The sequence below is a fragment of the Phodopus roborovskii genome, unplaced genomic scaffold (assembly GCF_943737965.1).
Source record: "Phodopus roborovskii unplaced genomic scaffold, PHOROB, whole genome shotgun sequence".
Taxonomy (NCBI): domain Eukaryota; kingdom Metazoa; phylum Chordata; class Mammalia; order Rodentia; family Cricetidae; genus Phodopus; species Phodopus roborovskii.
The window spans coordinates 58,471,879-58,492,900 of record NW_026126511.1 but is presented as its reverse complement, the minus strand read 5'-3'; the positions used below and the strand labels follow the sequence as shown (position 1 = coordinate 58,492,900).

At 41.0% G+C, this 21,022-nt stretch overlaps 2 gene segments (V, D, J or C); both read left to right on the top strand.

Moving 5' to 3' along the window:
- LOC127230430 (T-cell receptor alpha chain C region-like) overlaps positions 1–21,022 on the top strand; it is a 445,562-nt gene that overhangs the window by 230,079 nt on the left and 194,461 nt on the right.
- LOC127230429 (T cell receptor delta constant-like) overlaps positions 1–21,022 on the top strand; it is a 175,465-nt gene that overhangs the window by 37,925 nt on the left and 116,518 nt on the right. The window contains 1 exon segment of the C gene segment in view: positions 3,333–3,350. Within this exon segment, the coding sequence occupies positions 3,333–3,350 (18 nt within the window).

Sequence of the window (21,022 nt, the reverse complement as noted above, 5' to 3'; positions counted from 1 at the left end):
GAGCGCCAGATGCCATTCTCGTATCTATATCTATAACAAATGCATAAAAATTCAGATTTTATAAAAATTGAATTTAATAAGTTTCAAATATAAGCAAATTACACATGTGTTAGATGAGGAGAGAGAAAAGAATCAAAGCAGGTTAGAGGTATAATGGTTGCTATGCAAGATGACAGGAAGATAAGTTCCCTTGAAATTTTAGGTAGGATGTCAGAATAGGCAAGTAACATTTGAGAAAGCCTTTGAAGAAGATGAGAGAACACCTTGAAGATATCCAGGGCAAGAGCTTCCCAGAGAGAGAAAAGGGACCAGTTCTCAGCCAGTAAACACCTCACATATTCAAGGGCCAGGTGGAATGGGAAGCCACAGGAAGCCTCTGAGAGGAGAAAGGTGTGATCTCGCTTCCATTCAGCAGCCTCATTCAAGCTGCTCCGCTGAGAATAGAGGTGGGGGAGATGAAAGGAGGAAAATTGTTGAATTAACATCAGAGCAGATGGGGGCTGGAGTTACAATGAGCGAGTGCAGAGGCTTCCTGCACAATCTGTTGACACTGTTCCTGCTATGGAAAGGGGGTGTAGACATAGTAAGTGGCACTTCTGGAGAGCCTTTGGCCAAGGATCTCCTGTGTAATAGGAAGGTTCGTTGTGCCTCTTCCAGAAAGAGTAATGGTGCTTCCTTCTGTCGTGTAAGACTCTACTCAACGTCAGGTGTTATTGAGGACCTTCAAAATGTGTGGTATTGACAGTAAAGGGAAAATTGGAGGAGAGGGGACAATGAACAGCTAATAAAGAAAACTGTGCCTCTTTGTTCTGCAAAATGGTGGGTAATTAACAGATAAGGAAGAATGTTAACTCTTGAGCATACAGGAGCTATTAAGCATCAGCAGGACTGTCTATATAATTTTCAGGGTCCAGTACAAATAAAAAGAAACACTGTGCTTCTTATTCAAACTTAAGACAATGGTAGCATAGCTTTAAATAAGTTACAGTGCCCACAGGTTGTGCTAGCCCTGGTCTTCAATTTTAATTACTCATGGTCAACTTATTCAGTTACAGTATTGATGTTACAGATAAGAACATAAAAGGACTGACAATAATGTGATAATAGTTCACTATAGTTACATCCAAAAAAGACAGACAGATTTACCCAATTTTAAGCTAATGAGATACCCTATTCTGTGAATATCAAAAATTGAATATAATCCCTTCTACCAGGTGCCAGGAGAAATCTATCTGTAGAGGAGGGTTATTAGTCAAACCAAGAAGGGAACTGAGTTTTTACTTCATCATGAGAAGTATTCATTGTCCTTACCTGTAAGTACTGTCTAGGTAGGATTGACAACTTTGTTCCCTTCTGATAACATCAGAAACACACCTCTACTATGAGAGACTTGATCAGGGATCTGGGGAAACCTGTTAAAAGAAAACTATTTTCTGGGTGTGGGTAGAGACATTACATTCCAAACCTCCCAAAACATAAGTACTAATCCAGTTGAGCCAGTCAATCACCTAGCCAAATCCTTGCCTCGGGAAGGTGGATTCATCTTAAGCCATGTGAGAAATGGAAGGAATAATTACCCCTTTAATGAGCCTGCCAAAGACTAAGCTTTTTTTATCCAGGACACTGACAAAAGAGATGTCAAAAACATCCTTCTCTTCCAAAATTTCTGGTACCAAAAACTTCCCTAAGACCTCCCAGTGAGGATGCCCCCCTTTTCCAACAGGAAAAAGCTACAAGAATGACAACTGTGTCCGGCTTCCTCTTATCTATACCAAGAATTGTAGCGGTGGACACTCCACTTTGTGAAGCAGATTCATCGTGGTTCAATTTTGACAATTCTAGTCACTTCGGTAATTTTGTTTCAAATCTAAAGTAACTTGTTACTCTAGATTCTTGTCTTCCCTGCCCTGTTGACTTCAAATAACAGCCAGCCAGGAAGAATAGTTATCAATCACCTGATCACCTAGGATTCTTTAACTACTTACTAGTTACCCCAGTAAACGCCAACTGCCAACCAAAACAGGAAACTTATCAACCTCTTTCTTATCCCTTTCTACTCTATACTACCCCAGATGTAACCCCTCCCCTTTCTACCCTATTAACTGCCCCAGATGCTAACAGATAGAGGCTCTGATTCTTATAGAGACCTCCCTCTGTAGGGTTTTCCCTAAAATAATGGCCTTGTGTTGTCTTAGGTCCTTTCCTTGTCCTTCCGTCTTTCCTTCTTGCTGATCTTTCAGAGATAACACATTGTTCTTTCCTGGAAACCCCACCCCAGATGTTGTTGCTTATGAGACATGGGCCTCCAGATACCCTAAGCCTGCTCACTTTTCTGAATGACTTGGGAAAGTCTAACTTGTCCTTTTTTCTTGTTTTTATCTCTTTTTTGTTCTTTTGGATACGTCCTAATGTCTGCTCATGTTTTCTCAGACACTCTACACTTTCTCATTTTTTTTCTCTGAAGCTCACAGTTGTGGCCAGGTGGCTGCTTACAAATGGCATGGTTTTTCTCTCTTCTTCTTCTTCATATTCCCCCTCTGGGCAGCTGCTGGGATTTGCAGCTTGCCTGCCCTGGGGTGTTTCTTTTAAATATTGATAAAGTTTTCCTCATGTTCTTTTCTGGATCCATTCTTAAACTTTATTGTTAATGAAACTAAGAATCAAGAGATAGAACCCCAATGCCCTGGTAACTAACATGTGGTAGACCAGGTGGCATTCCCCAAAATTTCCAGTAACACCTCCACAGGAGAGATTACATTATTAAAAATCACTTAGCATTATCCATCTGGAGATGTCCATTTGGATCCTTGTTTTCCCTTCTAAGACAAAGAAAGAAGATACAAAGAATTAACAAAATAGCCATAGGAGGGTATATACACTAAATTCTCAGGCTCTGAAATGAAATATATTTGTTCATACCATGTATTGCTATTTCAGTCAAGGACAAACTATACATATAACAATGGCTTGAGAAGATTATGGTGAAACCGAAATTTTTCTTTTTTCTTTTATCCCACTCAGACTGGCAATCATAAGAAAAGAAATAGCTGAAAATGCTGGCAATGATACAGAAAGAGAGGAGCCCTTATATACTGCTGATAGGAATGTAAATCAGTGTAGCCAGAGTATGGAAGTTAAAAAGGAATCCACTGTATGGCCCAGACGAACAGCCCTCAGTATATACCTGAAATACCTTAAATCAACATCACAGCAATACTTACACATTGATGATTGTTAGCACATCATTCACAATAGCTGAATTATGGAATAAGTGTTCATCAACAAAGAATTGGAGCAAGGCATTGTGGAATAGGACTGTGTCACAGAAGCAGTAGGATCAGGAGTTCAAGGTCATCCTCAGCTGTGCAGCAGGTTTAAGTTCAGCCTTGATTACGTGAGACCCTGTCTCAATAACATCAGAACCACATAAACAAATAAATAAAAGCCAAAGTAATGGATGAAGAAAATATGGTATATATAAATAAAATTTTACTCAGTTATAAAGAAGAATAAAAGTGTGCTATCTGTTAGAAAATAGATGTAACTGGAAATCATTGTGTTATACAAGTTAAGGCAGACTTAGAAAGATAAATCTAATGTTTTCTCTTATTTGTGGATCGTGCATACACACACACACACACACACACACACAGTAGATGTGGAACTCTCTAAAGAAAGGAAGGATGGAAGAGATGAGTAGAATGAGATCAAAATCTAAATACTTGGATGAAAATGCCCTGATTAAATTCAGCTCTGTGTACAGTGAATATATGCCAATTAAAGTGATTTTCAAGTTCCCATGAGCAATACTCATGTGTTTGTGGGTAATTCAAATAAAAGCAAATCTATTTCACTGCCAGCCATAAGTGTATAAGGCATAAAGTACATATAAATATATACAGTACATAATACTCAACGACAATGACTATTTCCAATATATACACTATTCTCTTTATCTGCATCTTTAAATGTATTGCTCCTTATAAAATTATAGTTGGAATCTAAAACCAAAAATTGATGTGAAAGTGTAAAATGACTAAAAGATAATAAAAGCAGGAATACAGAAAAGTTGTGGGTAATGTGGGAGGTAAATAAAATATAAGTAATATGTATGTATGAAAATTTCATAATGAAGTGCACTGTGTAATATTCTGATAACACTCTTATAGCTAAAACATCCAAATCGTCAATAGTAAAACATTAACATCTCAGAAGAAAAATAATCAACTTGTGAAACTGGTACAAATGGCCATTTTATTAAAAGTTCTATAAATTTTTAACAGTCAGAGAAATAGCAACAAAAGTTAAATCTCAGAGCTGAGGAACATGACAAGGTCAGGTCCTGCCTGGCTGCAGCACAGACCCAAGGTCAGCCTATGAAGCAGACAATTTGCAGATTGGAAGCAGCATCAGTGAAACCAGGAGTTTAGAAAGAACAAAGCCAAGATAAAAAGTCACCAATGGAGAAATAAAAGAAAGGTCTGCAGAACTAAGACGAGGTCGAGTCTATTAAGAAGTGAGCCAGCACTCTCAGTCACGCAAAGCTACCCATGCTGATCCAGGTCCCACCAGGGAAGTGCAGTCAAGAACTCTGAGAAGGCCACAAGAGTCAGTTCACAGTGCTGGAAACTCAAATAAGAGGCTGAACTCACCATCCCCAGGAGGAGAATGGCAAGCCACAATTACAGCACCAGAAAAGCACTTGAGGCCTGAAACACTCACTGTCCTATCCTGCTCACCACTGAGAGGTAAGCAAAGGATGATGCTGGGAACAGAAGAGTCATATGGATTGCATTCTGGTACAAGCCATAGAGACCAGTACATCTGGGGAGATACCAGGGGCGTGGAAGGGAGTCTGAAGTTGAAAAAGTCTCAGTCTTCGACCCCACCCCAGCCAGGTATGTGGCAGAACTGACTGCAGCACGGACCTAAGAGGCAGAGCCATGGTAAATATGGGAAATGGGTGGGGGAGCTGAGTACACACACACACACACACACACACACACACACACACACAACACACGGCACTTTCTTCAGTGTGTGTTATCTTAATCTTTAATTCACTTTTTAAAAGATTTGTTTTGTGTATGTGGGTAGAATGAATAGCTGGGGGAGCATCATGCTCATGAGTGAAGGTGCCTGCAGGAGATAAAGACATCAAACATCAAAGTCCCTGAAAATGCAGTCACAGGCAATGATGAGTTATTGGATTTGTGTGCTAGGAACCAAACTCCAGTCTCGCGAAAGAACAGTATGTGCTCTTAACTGCCCAGCCATCTCTCCAGCCCCCCCCCCCATTTACTCTTTTTTTTTTTCCATTTTTCATTTGCTTTTTAGTTTTTTTGGTTTGTTTGTTTGTTTTTGTTTTTTCTCCCCCCCCCCATTTTTTGTGTTTATGCTTTGGTACTTTTTGTTTTTCATTTTGAAGATCTCAGGCAGAAATTTTCTTTTTTTTCCTTTTATTTATTCTTCTTTCATACAATATACCCTGACCATAGCCTCCCCTCATTCCATTCCTCCCAGCCCCTCCCCTAGACTTTGCTTCCTCCAAGAGTTCAGCTGGATTTGTAGCTTGCACATCACTGGAAAAACTTTTTATGTCTGTCCTTCCTTTCTGTAAATCTAATACATACAATCACCTCTACTTTATTTCTTACCTTGAACATTCCTTCTTCTTAAACCCCCTTCTCTCTTTCTCATTCCCTCCTCAGAATTTTGCAAATATTGATACATTTAGCACTAAACAAACTATAAACTGCATTTCCCCAACAATGCCTTAACTCTGCAGTCTCTGAGTCTTGCAGGGACACTGTGACATGCAAGAGTACCTTCTGCACTTAGCAGTAGGGCTACTTTCAAACCATCATGGTTGCTACTGCAGTACACTTTCTCTGAACACAAATCAAGGCATTGGCAGCTTACCTGGAGGACTCATGTAAGATAAAACAAACAAGAGGGAAACAGTGAGGGAAACTAGGGAGTGACAAACTTAAAAACATATCTATCCCAACAGATGTGAAAATCATAGTGATGCATAGATACATAGATGATGCAGTAGTCCGCCATGACACCCCCCCCAAAAGCTGACAGTTTCATAATACCAAAGAAACAAAGATAATGAGATAGCTGAAATCAGAAAAGGCTTCAGAGTCTCACTTCTATAAAGGATCAATAACCATGAAGAGGATTCAAAAACAGAAATCAGTTTCAGGAACTAGACAAGAAAGTTACTAGAGAGGATGAACTCATGAAAATTCGACAAGTAAATTAAGATGCTGAAAAACAACTAACTAGAAATTCCAGCCATGCAAGAATCAATCAATTGAATAAACAAACAAACAAAACTCACAGAGATAAACACCAGCAACAGACAAGACCAAAAGGATGAATTCTGGAGATGGAAGACAAGACAGTACAACATGCAGACACATATGAAAGGAAAGGTTAGCAAACATGACCAGAACTTGTGAAAAGTCTAGGATACACTCAAATGATGACACCTAAGACTCTATTGACTAATAAGAAGGGAAATTCTTCTAGCCAAGAAATTCTTGTACATTACCTACAAAAGATATACAGAAAAAGCATTCAAAACCAAATAGATATGACCGGAGAGCAATTTCTCTACACCACACAGAAGTCAAGATAACAAAACTGTGAAACAAAGAATACTAAAAGCTATCAGGCAAAACTCACAGCCAACTCACATACAGAGGCAGAAACTATACCTCTTCATCAGCAACCCTAAAAACTAGGGAATTGTGGAATGATCTTTTAAATCCTGGAAGTAAGTAATTGTAAGCACAAATACGTGACTCTAAAACACATATTGTGTTGCACTTACACATCATACCAAGTCAGAAGAATCTAGACATGAAAGAGGTGAGTGTGTGTGTGTGTGTGTGTGTGTGTGTGTGTGTGTGTGTGTGTGTGTGTGACAATGTCCAAACAGGCCCATTTCTGTGTGAGAGAAACTTCTTTACTTGGGTAAGATGTTCACCAACACATCTGGCTCTTTAGCCTGAGAGCCAAATTCCAGCCAGTGTCTCTTAGGAATGAATGCTACAGAGAACAGTGGAGTTGTTTGGAAGCAGGTGAGTGTTTTACAGTCTGTTGACTTGCCACACAGAGGTGCTGGCCACCAAAAGGAGTCAAAGTGCATGCATGAGCCTTTCTGTGGTTCCTTTACGACTTCAGTGGGATCCTGCCTGAGGGCAGACTAGGACCTTGCACTCTCCAGTTCTGACCTTTATGTTTGGTGAGTACATTTTATAAGGACAAATTGTATAGTTTCAAAATCTTGAAAGCTTCCTCCAAATAATATGCTTCTGGTCAAACCTATAAAATAAGCATTTTCCCTTGAAGGAGGAACTAGAGGAAATCCAGTCAAACAGATAGGCCAAATATTTGTTTCAAGAGGAACAGATGTGACTATGGGTTGTAATTATACACCAAGGGAGTACCCCATTCTTTTCTGGGTTGTTTGCTATCCCAACAAAGTTCCCCAGTGTCTTAAGATAGAGGCAATGGAAAACAGCAAAAACTTTGAAACCAAAAACATTAAAGATTAAAAAAAAATCTCACCCACTGTGAAATATTTAGACTGGGTTTTCAGACTCCACCGTGCAGTGCTGCCTTCTGAGAGACACAGTGCCAAGGACACAGCAGGAAGCTATACAAAAACCTCAAGGGCCCAGATGAAGTAAGCTTTGAAACTGTGAAACCCAAGCTGAGGAACCTCATTCTGTCTAACCCAGACAGTCCTATTGGGACATTATTACAAGATTAAAAAAAGAAGAAGAAGAAGAAGAAGAAGAAGAAGAAGAAGAAGAAGAAGAAGAAGAAGAAGAAGAAGAAGAAGAAAATTATCTACAAGTGCCCAAAGGCATAGAGGTTTCTCTGAGTAAAGAAAGACAGGTCAGGGAAGAGTCACAAACAATGTCCCTCCTTCCAGTAGTGCTAACTCTTGCCCTTGGGGGCACCATGCAGGATAATTAGGAATCAGTATCTAATGGACTGGATGTCATTCCTGGCTCTACTACTTACTGATTGTACAAATTTGGCCAAGTTGCTGTCTCAAAGCTTTAGTTTTTCCTTTTTTAAAGTTTATTAGTGAGCATTTGTTGTACCAAACAGTAAGCATCATGATGACAATTTTGTTCAAATATATCATGTACTTTGACCATACTCATTTCTCATTACTCTCTCCTGCCCCTCCTTCCCAAAGACTGTTCTTCTAAACTGATTCTAATTTGTTGTCAAGGTGACATAAAACTAGGCAGCACATCAGGCTAGCTGGATTATGAGCTCCCAGGCAATCCAGTCTTCTCCTCTCACCTCACCCCATGAGTACTGAGGAAATAGATGTATGCTATTACATTCATCTTTGTACATAGGTACCAAAAGATCAAACCCAGGTTGTCAGGCTTGTGTGAAAAGCCTCTTTACCTGCTGAGATATGTTGAGGGTTCCATGACAGTCCCCTTAGTATCTCTTTATTATACAACTTCTCCTGGGTAGGGGACATGAACAAGCATCTATTGACCCCAGTTAAGACATTGATGCCATGCCACAGACACTATTCTCCCCATATCTGCATCAGTAAACCAATGTGTTTACTGGGGTTCCTTACCAGAGTGTGGGTGGAGGTTTACAAAGCAGAGGTGACTCAAAGGCTGCTGTATCACAGAAAAGCACCTGGCATGGACTCACAAAAAGTGCATCCCTGGAGCTCCCCACACAATTTGCAGGCAGCTAGGCTGGTGGGATGGAAAGTCCCTTCTAACAATTGTCACTGCTTATTTAACCTTGGGGGTGGTGATTGCTGATTTTGTTAAGTTTCTTGAGTTTTTCGAGATTTGTGAGCTTTGCTTATCTGCTGCTTTGTACAACAAATGTCCACTAATACACCTTAAACAAAAAAAGAAAAAAGAAAAAGAAAGAAAGAAAGAAAGAAAGAAAGAAAGAAAAGAAAAGAAAAACCCTAAAGCTCTAAGATAGCAATTAACTTGGCCAAATTTGCACAGTGAGTATGAGTTTGGTGAGATCTGTCATCACCTAGGGCCTTTGGGCATGCCTATGGGGTATTGATTATTCAGGTTAGGTTAGCCTCTGGACATGCCTGTGATCAACAGGGTTAATTAAGGTAGGATGACAGATCCACCTTAACCATGAGCCTATGGACTGGGATTCTGGGATGAATAAAGGGACAATGGTTCTCAATGTGTAGGTCATGATCCCTTTGGGGTATAAGGACCCTTTCACAGGGGTCACCTAAGATCATCAGAAAACACAGATATTTACATTATGGTTCATAACAGCAGCAAAACTAGCAACAAAAACAATTTTATGCTTGGGGACTCACCTCAACCTGAGGAACTATATTAAAGGGTTGCAGCATTAGGAAGGTTAACTCCTGGAAAGGGAGAAAGTGATCCAAACATCAGGATTCATGACTCTGTTTGCTGGCTGTGCATGCAGGATAGCCGGCTACCAAAAGCTCCGCTACCAAAAGCTCCTGCTGCCAAGACTTCCCACCACAATGAACTATATCCTTGAACTGTGTGCCAGAATTAGCCTTTCCTCTTGTACGTTGCTATTGTTTTACATTGCACTGCATTGCCTTGTATGGTATTGTATCACAGCAATAGGAAAAATAACTAATATATTTCCTGAATCTTGGAGAGTTTCCTTCCAGAAAGGAATGTTTTGATCTGAAGAAAATAGCTGCAAAATACTGCTCATCTGTCAAATTTTTCAATTTCTGTCTTTTTCTTTTACAGTTTGAAAGTTATGCTGTCTGGTAGGGAGTGGAAGATGAAACGGGGAGTGGGGTGTGAGCCACCTTGTATTTTCTCTTCCTCAGGAAAAGTGGGTCCATTCTGCTGAATATTCAAATTACCCACACTCCCCTCCCCCCATTGTTCTAATTGCCCTTTATATTATAATTCATATGCTCTTTAAGATTTAGCTTTTCTTTAGGTTTTAATGTTTTCTTCAGAGGCTCCTAAATACTTTGTGCCCCCCTTATTTATAATTTTGGTTAGGATCTGAGTTCTCCATTTCTCTGTTCTCTAACTGGAGTCTAGAAGGGAAGCATAGAGGACGAAGTGAGGCAAGGCGGGAGAGCAATACCGGCTGGTTTTATGTCAAGTTCACAGAAGCTAGAGTCATTTAGGAAGAGGAAACATCGCTTTAAAAAATGCTCCCACCAAACTGCTCTGTGGACAAGACTTGTGAGGCATTTTCTTAATTCATGATTGATGTGGGAGGGCACGTCTAACGGCAATGGGTGCCACCCCTGGACTGGTGGTCCTGGATTCTATAAAAAAGAAGCAGGCTGAAAAATCCATGGGGAGGAAGCCCAGTAAGCAGCACTCCTCCACGGTCTCTGCATCAGTTCCTGCATCCAGATTCCCACCTTGTTTGAATTCCTGCCCTGACTTCTGTCAGTGATGGATTGTGCTGTGGAACTGTAAGCTTAAACAAACTTTTTCTTCCCGAGGCTACCTTTGGTTGTGGAGTTTCATCACAGCGATAGGAATATGCAGCACAACAGAATTAAGGGAAGCCTTGTCTGAAAAATGAGGTCTCACACACACACGCACGCACGCACACACACACACACGCACATACACAAGATTTAAAAATATTCTAAATGCTTTACATATTAATTCAATCTTCACAAAAGTCTCATGAAAGAGTAGATGCAGTGACTATCCCCATATTAAAGATAAGGAAACTAAAATACAGAGAAGTTAGCTTATTTGCCTGAGAAGGCAAAAGAAGAGAGGTGGTCCACAGATCCAAGTAGATTAATTACCCCAAAGTCTTCAATTTTAACCACTTCACTTGTGTTAACTCTCAGTGCTGTCTGTGATTCTCATCACAAGACTGAGTTTGGCATCATTGTCCCACTCCAGAGAGGAAGACATTGAAAAGTGAAGACCTAGGGAAACTTCCTAAAACCCACAGTCTAGCAAAACTCAAACAGGTTCATTTCGTTATGAACAAGTTATGTTCTCTTAACTCTTTGCTATTCAACACAAAGTCATAGGCAATTGGTATATCATCAGCTGAAAAATAGTTAAACATAAGACCTAAAGGTAGAGCTCCCGTGTAGTGTAAATATGGCCTGGGGCCCAATTCAAGAACCAGAATACCATGTGTAAAGATTTGATTTAGAACAGCATTCTACTGTTACACCACAAGGTTTAATTCTTCATCTTGACCCACCCATAGTCATTTGGCATAATTCATATGAATTATCTTCATCAAGTACAAAATAGTGCATGGTTGAGAATGGCAACCAAGATGTCTTATCATGAGTTACAAATAGAAAAGCATTTCAACAAATCCAAAAGATGAATTAAAGCAGCCAAAGTGAAATCTGTGTGTGTGTGTGTGTGTGTGTGTGTGTGTGTGTGTATAAGTTTGCAAAAATTAGTTGCAATGTAAGGAAAAAGGACCCCAACTTGACAGCACTTTCTATTTAGCTATAAAAAAATGATTTTTGCAAAAAATACAGTTGTGTATCACAGGAGGAAAGAAACTATTGACTGGCTATTCTTTCTGAACCTACTTCCTTGAATGTATTCTAAGCTGTCCTCTTGAGAAACCAGACTCAACCCATTATCTCAGCTGCCATTTATATATGAATCTGGTTCAGACCCATAGAGTTTTATAGCTCTACTGACAGACACCAGCACAGTCTAGCCACTGACTCTACAGCTCAGTCCAAATTGATGATCTTAATGTCTACCTGGATCCAATCAACTATTACCATGGAAAATAGGCATGTATACTCTTTTAAGGGGCACTTCTAATGGATGAGGTATGGGATGGAAAGGAATCTCACAAGCAGAAAATTACTATAAGATAGAAGTAATTAACCACTGAGGCTAAACCACTGACTCATGAACTATAATCATATTTGAGTGAAAACTACCTGATTAAAATAGAAAACCTCTAACAGGAAAGTAACATTTGAAACATATTTGAAGGAATATTGATAAACTGTAATAAGACCAACAAAAAAAAAGAGCTGAAATAATATGTGGAGAAATAAGGGTATTATATGAAAAAAGCAAAGGTGTTTATGGTGATATTCTTAGAAAAGAAAAGGCACATACGTTTGAATCTTTGAGAGACATAGGGTGGAAGACAGTTGCTCTACTTGATGGAGCACAACTGGCTGAAGTAAAAAAAAAATCATTGGGGCATCTATTCTCCCAGCTGTCCTGACTCCTAGGAATCCTAGTTGGGTAGTACTATCTGGTTCTGTATCTTTCTTTTTCTAGACAAGTATTTTACCTGTTTAGCAAGTGGCTATTGAGCTTGCTATTGAGCCAGATGGTAATGTGAGTGTTATATTTAAAAGATGGTGGATGGTTCCCTTTGCAAGTAACCCTATTAACACTGTGATGAGTACATGTGCAATTCTGTGGTCTCTGATGAACTTGGAATGAGGCTGCAATTTAAAGAGTCCTTAGATGAACAAATGTTTATTCCAAAATTCTCTAACAGAGACATTTGCAAACTTTAACTATAGTAATAATGGCAAAGACCCAGCAAGCTTTACTGGCTCTTTTGTGGCTTCAACTAAGATGTAAATTGAAGAATTTCTAGATACGAGAACATGATGAGTAAAAGGAAATTTTCTCCTAATTCGGAGACTGGAAGAAAGGAACCTCAAGTTCCTAGTCTAGAATGCCATCCAGAAAAATTGCATTAAAATGTATAGACGTGCTGCAATAAAGGTGATTGTGTCTTTGGGAACAGAGTAAGTGCCAAAGATTAAGGAATAAAGCCTAAGTCCTGGGTAAGGAGAATTTCTACAGCTCTGGTCACTTAATAGTGGTTATGAGAATCTTGCAGAAAGCATTACTTCCTTGCTACACCCACCTTAGAAATGAAGAACAGACAAGTTGGTGTCATGATAAACACAAAGGAAAATCAAAGTACTGTGCCCAGAATCTCCATTGGTAGTTTGCTAGGTTTACAGGACCAGGCATAAATTCCCTCCTATTGAGTGTCCCTTAAGTCCAATTAAACATTATTGGTTACTCCCAAGACATAAATGCCACTATTGTAATAGTGTAGCTACCTTGCCAAGCTAGTCATTGTTGTGGTTATAAACTACTGCTTCCCCCACCCCCTTGGAAACTTACGAAACACTTTTTGATAATATGAGAGTTAATCCTTTGAGAGGAGGCTTCTTGGTCTTTCTGCTCAAATCCTCCAAGTCCTGTGTGTAAAGTGTGTGATATCATCTGAAATCCAGTCTTTCCCTTTGAGTTCTCAAAGGGAAGCAAAGACAACGGCAAAAGCCTATATTGTTTTGGGAGTCTATTGGAACTCCCTGACCAACAACTTGAAGGAAGGTTTGCCATGCCTGGAAGTGGAGTTTTTGTTAGTCTATGTTGGCCAGCTTTCTTACACAATGCAAGACCAATCTGCCCAAGGGTGGCACCCCCTACCCAGCAGTTTAAGCCTTCCTCTATCATTTAAAAACTAAGAAAGTGCCTCAACAGACAAACCCACAGGCCAATATGAAACAGGCAATTCCTTAAGTAGGATTCCCTATTCCCTGATGTGTAAAGTTCACAACCAAGATTGGCGATCACAAGTCCAGTCACTGTCAACTTGACATACAAACACATCACTGTTAAACCATAACTGTTCCTTTATGTTTGTCTCCCAAGACCTCACATTAATATAACAGTATTAAAATGTACAACCTTACAAGTTCCAGTCTTTTAAAATTACAAGGCTTTAAGTCTCTTTAAAATATCCTAAATCTCTGAATTATGGAGGACCCATAAAGTCAAGAATAAATTACATATTTTTTCTTTATTCCAAGAGGGAAGAACCTAAAACACTTAAAATCAGATCAAGGAAAACAATATATTATGTGAATGTTATTCAGCATTTGGGCACTGGTCATTTACTGGGCTCCAGACTCTGCCATGCACAGTACACATAAGCAAGGCCAGGAGCTAGAGGACAGAAGCAGAGATTGTGGATGAAGGTTTCTTACTCTCTTCTTTATGCCAGCTTGGGCTCAGGGCCACCTGCCCGGGAGTGGCACATTCCACAATGGGATAGTCTCTCCCCCATCAAGTGGCAATGAGTAAGATACTCCATAGACCAATCTGATAGTGATGATTCCTCAATTGTGTTTCCCTCCTCCCAGGTAAGTTAAGTTGACAACCAAGATTAGCTATCTCAATCAGTTTCCTATCTTTCTGAGTTTTCAAAAGAAATTAAAATATTTGGTAATGTCTCCCAAGTGGTTCAAGTATACCAAAGAAATTATTAATTTTTTTCTTCCTTTTGATCTCCATTCTTTGCTTTATACAGACTTACTGCTCTTTGGAATTAGTGCATAATACATCAAGGGTGTTTAGCATCTTTCTTCCATGCTGCTTTTTGCATCTTGAATCTTAGATCTCATTTCTTGAAGATGCATAGACGAAAAAGGAAGGGATGGAATAAGGGATAGGAAAGATAACAATGTAGTGACACCACTTAAACAAAGGGGAAAGCAATTGAGTAAATGGCTTTACCTCCTCAGCAATACTGAGACAATTCTGTACAGCTCTTGAGAAGTTCATATGAGAGTCAAATACCACAGTACCCAGTGGTCAGCTCCATTGAACACTGTTAAACTGGCTTTCCCTGATGACAGTTTTGTGCCCTTCACTTCTCACTCCACCATCATCAGAGTATCATGAATGCAAATTCAAAGTATGCAAATCTTTGTCTCAGATAATTGTAGTGGGATATTCACTTTGTCTCCTTCTGTGGCACTGACCACGCCCATTGGGGGGTGGAGCCATGGGCGGAAGTGACCTGTGGAAGGAGGTCGGAGGGGGCCAGGAAAGGCTCTCTCTTTCTGGCGTTGACTCGGACAGGAGAGGATCGGGTTGAATTTCCTGGTGTTCATCTGTCTAGGTTGTAAGTTATTTCTCCCTGAATAAACATCTATTCGGCCTATTTGTTTATCCTGATCCTTATTTACCGCAATAGATAATGTCTAGGCTAAAACATGCATTTCTTCCCTGCGAACAGACAGCCTACAGAGGGAAAATGCTCAACCCAGGAAGTACGTTATCCCCTTCAAAACCCTATGTGTTCTGGCCTATGCATCCTCCCTATTGATAGAACAGGTGCCTGGATATCTATTTTTAAGAATTATTGGACACATCAGAATCATTATCCTAAGAGTTTAGGAGTGCCTAGTGTAAAAAATTCAGATGAAGTGCCAGAGTAAGATAAGGAAAGCTCTTCTCCTAAGAAATGCTGTGTCAGGGGAGGGGTCCATTAGTCCATCCTGAAAGTAAACACACCCATCATATAATGAGTCATCAGGTGAAAATCTAGAGAAAACACAAGCATGAAGCAAACTTTGCCCAAAGAATCAACAAGGCAACTGAAAAGCAAACTGATTGGCCTCAGCTTTCTCTGCAGGCTCAGTGTTTGCTGCAAGAAAAAGCTAATCACAGAAAGAATGCTGATGCTGGGTATAAAGATATGGAGGCCAGCAATTCCTTCATTGCAATCCGTTCGAGAATGGAGTGAAGGAGACACCGGAATGTCTAAATGAGAAATTGATTTAGAATTAGAAATACGACTTTAAAATAAGTATAACCACAAAACATTATGTGATCTAGACATCTGCTTACAATCGAAATAGGATAGCACGAGCCAGATTTACCATTCACTTAAAAGAATTATCTGAGACAGTTACCTGGAGCAACAGTGTTCAAGAGGCTGCACAGAAAGCAATGAATAGCAGTGATCAGTTGGAGAGGAAAAACAGTGCGGCAATCCCTAATATACCCCCACTTGTTGTTTATTAAAGGTCTCTAAATAGAAACTACAAAATTCTAAAGCAAAAAGTCCTGGTTAAATTACACATTTTTAAAAACTATCTTAAAAAACATAGAATTTTGAAGATATCCGAAGTGGGGAAGATGGCGTAGCAGAGCAATGTACAGCAGAGGGAAGCAGAGGCAGAGATGCAGCAGCAGCGGAAGGTTCGGGGGTGCAGCTGTGGTGCATGAAGGAGCATGTCTCAGTGGAGCAGAGCTGGTCCTCGGGCCACCACCATGCCCACCTCGCTCTGCCACCACCGACCAGGACGGTACTGCCATTCAGCTTGCAGGCCTGGCCCAAGGCATGGAGCCACCTCTGCTGCTGCCAGTGTGGGCCCTGCTGTGAGGAGAGTATTGGCCTAGGTACTGCCCTTGGGCTGCAAATGCAATAGATACTAGCAGGGCAGCCTGGAGCTCATGCAGGCAGTGTTCCAATATGTGCCACCACCGACGCTGACCAGCAACAAGATGAAGAATGGTCATTTTCTGGGTTAAGTTTCCTTGGAAGACTTCTTTGATCCGTGCTGCCACCAGAAATCATGTTGGTGTCAGTGCGCTACCACCGGAAATCATGTTGGTGTTAGTGATTCATGCTGCCAGTGGAGACCATGTTGATGTCCATGATTCATGTACAGCCAGAGATCACGTTGATGTCTATGATCTGAGCTAACACTGGAAACCAGGTTGTTGTCCGTGATTCTGCCTCCAGCAGCTAAGGGCAGATGGGCAGGGAGGCATCTTTTGCAATAGTATCTATGACTGCAGACCCATAACTCAGAATGAAAGATTGAAGGCTGCTGTGCTGACCTCTTCGACATTCCTACCAACCCCACTCTCCAAAAAGAAACAGTCTAGATGGGAAGCTATTGAAGAGAGTCCTTAAAAACTGTGATAAAGATGCTAAAGTGTAGCTCTTCACAGTTGATGGCTTTTGGCAGGTGAGGGGACTACTCTGTTTTCTTTAAGGGGTTAGCCCGTGGGAATTTGACCAGGCTCCAATGAATATATAGGCAACAGAAATTGAACTTGGCTGCTTTTTGTTTAGGGTATTTAGGGGGAGGGGGGGTAGGAGGGTGCAAGGGTGGAAGGATGGACCTGGGAGGAATGGGAGGTGAATGTGATTGGGATACATTTTATAGAATTCCCAAATAATTAACAAAGACACACAATATTGAGGGAAAACAGAATTTCTAGAATGTAATGGAACAAGACAATGCAGTGGGTCCTCATCTTGTGTTCTCGCTGAGGTCATTACCGGTTTGACTAGAATTTGATCTCCTTGATGAGAATCCCGTGGAAAGTTACCTAACTCTATTCTAGGACCCAAAGGTCAGGATGACCTAGCTAATTTAGCTTAGCCTTTGTTAAAACTATGCTGCAGGGACCCTCCTTCAGCTAACCATTCATCTTAGCTGCCTGTTTATGTGGAACCCCCTCTGGCTGCCTAACCACTTATCTTAATCTCTGTGAAAACTGCTTGCTTCAAACTTCTTACTCTGCAAAGGCCCCAGCCCCATCCCCCTGCAGCTGCTGAGCAAGAAGCCTGGATGAAGTCCTTGCCCTTAAAATCTCACATTCTGGACACTTGGGGCCACACCTAGGTCCTAGAACACTTGGGTGTGGTTCCAGGCAGTTGCAATAAAAACATCCAATTGGCTGCATATTGTGTCTGAGTGGTTATCTCTGATGAGCTGCCTATAACAAGATCTTTGCTCAAGAAGGGGGAATTGAGAGCCAATGGGTTATCTGACTTAAGGAAACAGAACTGGAAGAGGCCAATGAAGCCACAGTTTATAAGACCAAATGTCTTAGGGTTTCTATTGCTGTGGTGTAACACCAGAACCCAAAGAAAGTTGGAAGAAAGGGGGTTTACTTCCACTTACTCCTTAAAGTTCACCATCCAGGGAAATCAGGACATGACATCAAGGGGGGACTTACAAAAGAAGGAATAATGCTTTGTGTCCTTATCCAGAAATGGACTTGGCAAGGCCAGTCTAGGGCTGGAGCCAGTGCTGGGCCAATGGAAAGTTTCTAGGTTCCTCACCTTTACTAGCTTCAGAACTGGGTTTTATGGAGTCCCCCCACCCCCGATGACTCAGCCTCACTTTTCCCACCTCTATGTGCGCATGCCCTGTCCACCTCGAATGAACCACCATGATGCTGGCTTTACCTGCCGCTGTCTCTGGTTCTACCTCAGAGGCTATCATGGAAAAATAAGGATCAGGGAAAACAGATAGGTGAACAGATGTTTATTCAGAGAGAAATAACTTACAATAGAGACAGATGATTGCCAGTAGGTTCCATTCCCAAGGATGCATCCGGATGCCCTCTGTCTCTGTCCCTCTGCCCCTACCCAAGACCTAGTTCTCCCAGGTCATGTCCACACCTGTCCCCCCAATGGGCGTGGTCAGTGTAACAGGTACGAACAGAGTAAATCTCGCACTACAAGAGGCAACCATTTTCTATCTTGGTTTAATAAATTTCTTGAGAGACCTTGTTGTTCAATGTGACTGTGGTAGCTCTCTCACTCTGGAGAAGCCTGGGCACCCCTTGAACCTGGACCTCCTCAAAGAGTCATGTTGCAGTTTCTGGGGACCCTACTCTTCCCCTTCAGTTATGGTCAACAGTTCTTAGGCAGCCATGTCTGAGTTATCCTGTGGTCATTTTGCCAACATTGTCTGCCTTAGCTCTCTTCTGGCCTTGCCAGTTTTTCTCCTTTAAATAGTGTACATAATGCTGTACTTTTTAGAAAGCTTGTTTTGCATAAATCATCATTGTAAGCCCCAAGAGCCACATGAGTGGTCAGTTTCCTCCCCTGAGGACCTCCAACTGCCAGGTTCTACTTACAGAATACTCTTAACTGCCCTAACTGCTGAACCTAGCCCCCCACCCCACTCTACATAGTGAAAAGCCCAATCTCTGGGTGTGAAATCCCACCAATCTCCATCTGGAAAGCTTCACACTGAAAAGTTCCACCCCCATCCCCAAGAAACTGTATAAACCCTGTAACCTGTTCAGTTCTTGTTGTTTCTCACCCAAGCAGAGGCAGCCAGCCTTCTCGTTTTTGTCCCTCCCAATAAATCTCTTGTGTGACATTTGTTGTGTAGTGTGACTTTGTGGTATTCCTTGACTCCTGACTGCCAGGATCTCTTTCTATCCAAGCTATAATACCTACAATCAGTTTTAGGAAGATCTCCTGGTCCCAGCTATTGCTTTTGTCTTCTTGTCTTCTCTGTTTCTCATTTGTGACCTTCCCTCAACAACCCACATCATCTGGGATCCTTCTTCCTCTTGGTTTGGGACAGCATATTGGCTTGCTCCTGATGCCTTGCTCATCTTGCTTTCCTACAGCACTAGGATCACCATGGGGAAGTGGCATCACTCACAATAGACTGGGCTTTCCCACATCAATCTCTAATTACAAAAATGCCTTACAGGCTTGCCTATAGCCCAGTCTTACGGAGGCATTTTCCTAACTGAGGTTCTCCCCTCTCAAATGACGCTAATGTGTGTTGAAGTAACATAAAAACCAGCCAGCACACCAAATATGCAAGAGGAAATAAGTACATAGAAGGAAAAAAAAAAAAAAAGAACTCTGAAGAAGGTACCCACAAATATTTAATAAAATTCTTATTTACATAAAGTGTGTAAATCATCTCCAGAGTTAGGAAAAGGGATATCCAAAAGACTAGGGGTAGCAGGGCCCCATTTGAGTATATCCAGAATTCAGGAAGGAGACTATCACTGGACCACTTGCTCCTTTAATTCTTTAATTCGTTCATTGCTCCAGCTGTAGCCTCTTATCAGTGTTGACCAGTTTTAAAGGATCTTTTGTATAGATATTTTTAAATGCGCTGTTGGGTTTAGATAACGAATAAAGATAAAAGTAAATGTTGTCCCCATGGCATGGCACAGTAGCTACAGATAAGGCTCCTCCCCCCCCCATCAATAACACAACCATGTTAAAAATTAGTTTTAATTTTCCATCCCTGAATTCACTTATATATATTCTCAAGTTATGATAAATTTAAGCCTGGAAGAATGTGATTTAAGTGATGAGAATCCTACCAATGCAAATAACTGCTCTTTCACTTGCACTATCTGTTGTAACATTTTAAATAGTTTCATCATGTTTCTCCTCCTTATATCTTCTAAGACACTCTGTTACCAATTTTTTAGAATCTGATGGATATCCCTATACCTTCTTTGTTGTTGTGTTTTAAAATTTTTAAATAAAATGTCATAATGGCTTTCTAAGAGGATTCAAATGCCATCTCCACACACTGTGATTCCTGCCTTTAGGATGCTGACCTCCCTTTTAAAATAACCAGATTTCCTAGATCCCCTTACACTGAAGGGCAGACCTGTAATTGTCTAACTTTTGGAAGACCAGGCACATAAAGAATAGACTGAGTAGGACTGTTCCTTTTCTTGATTTGGAGGCAATGGAGACTTCATGGGTTGGCAGCAGTAACAGCTTCTTGACTAGTGAGATATAGAGGCTTCCTGTTTGGCCATTTTGGCTGTATGTCCTATGGCTGGTGGCTGTATGTCCTAAGGGCAGCTGCACCTGGAAAAGGGAAGCAACCCCCTTCCTAAGCTTGCTTATGGTTAGTTCTGGCCATCGCTGCTGGGGGTCATCCTAGAGTCTGCTTCTTTGTGTTATGATCTATGGCCATCTAGTACCCTCTTCAAATCTCTGCCTGCTTAGGCTAGGTAACGTGACCCTTTTCTTTCTTGTCACTTAGCACTTGGATGTCTCACATGCTGTGCTCTGAGGCCCAGCATGCCTTTATTTTTGTATACTTTAAACGGAGTATCAGGCCAGTTAACTTTTCATCCCAGCACAGTCAGCTTCCAAGTACTCATTTCTAGCATTTCACGATGCCTCCTGGATCTCTTAGCAGAAAACTGACTGTGCAGAAGAATAAATCCAGTTTTGATAATAGACCCTAGACACATGGTGGAATGAAAACAGTGTGGATGGCACAAGTCAGATCCACACTCCAGAGAAAAGCATCTTTGGATGTTACAAGCACAGCTTAGCTGAGGATGCTTCCCAAGGTGTCTTCTCAGTGTCTGTAAACATTCCCACCGTGTTTCATTCTACCTCTGATAGCAAGTGAATGACCTTCACTGAAAAG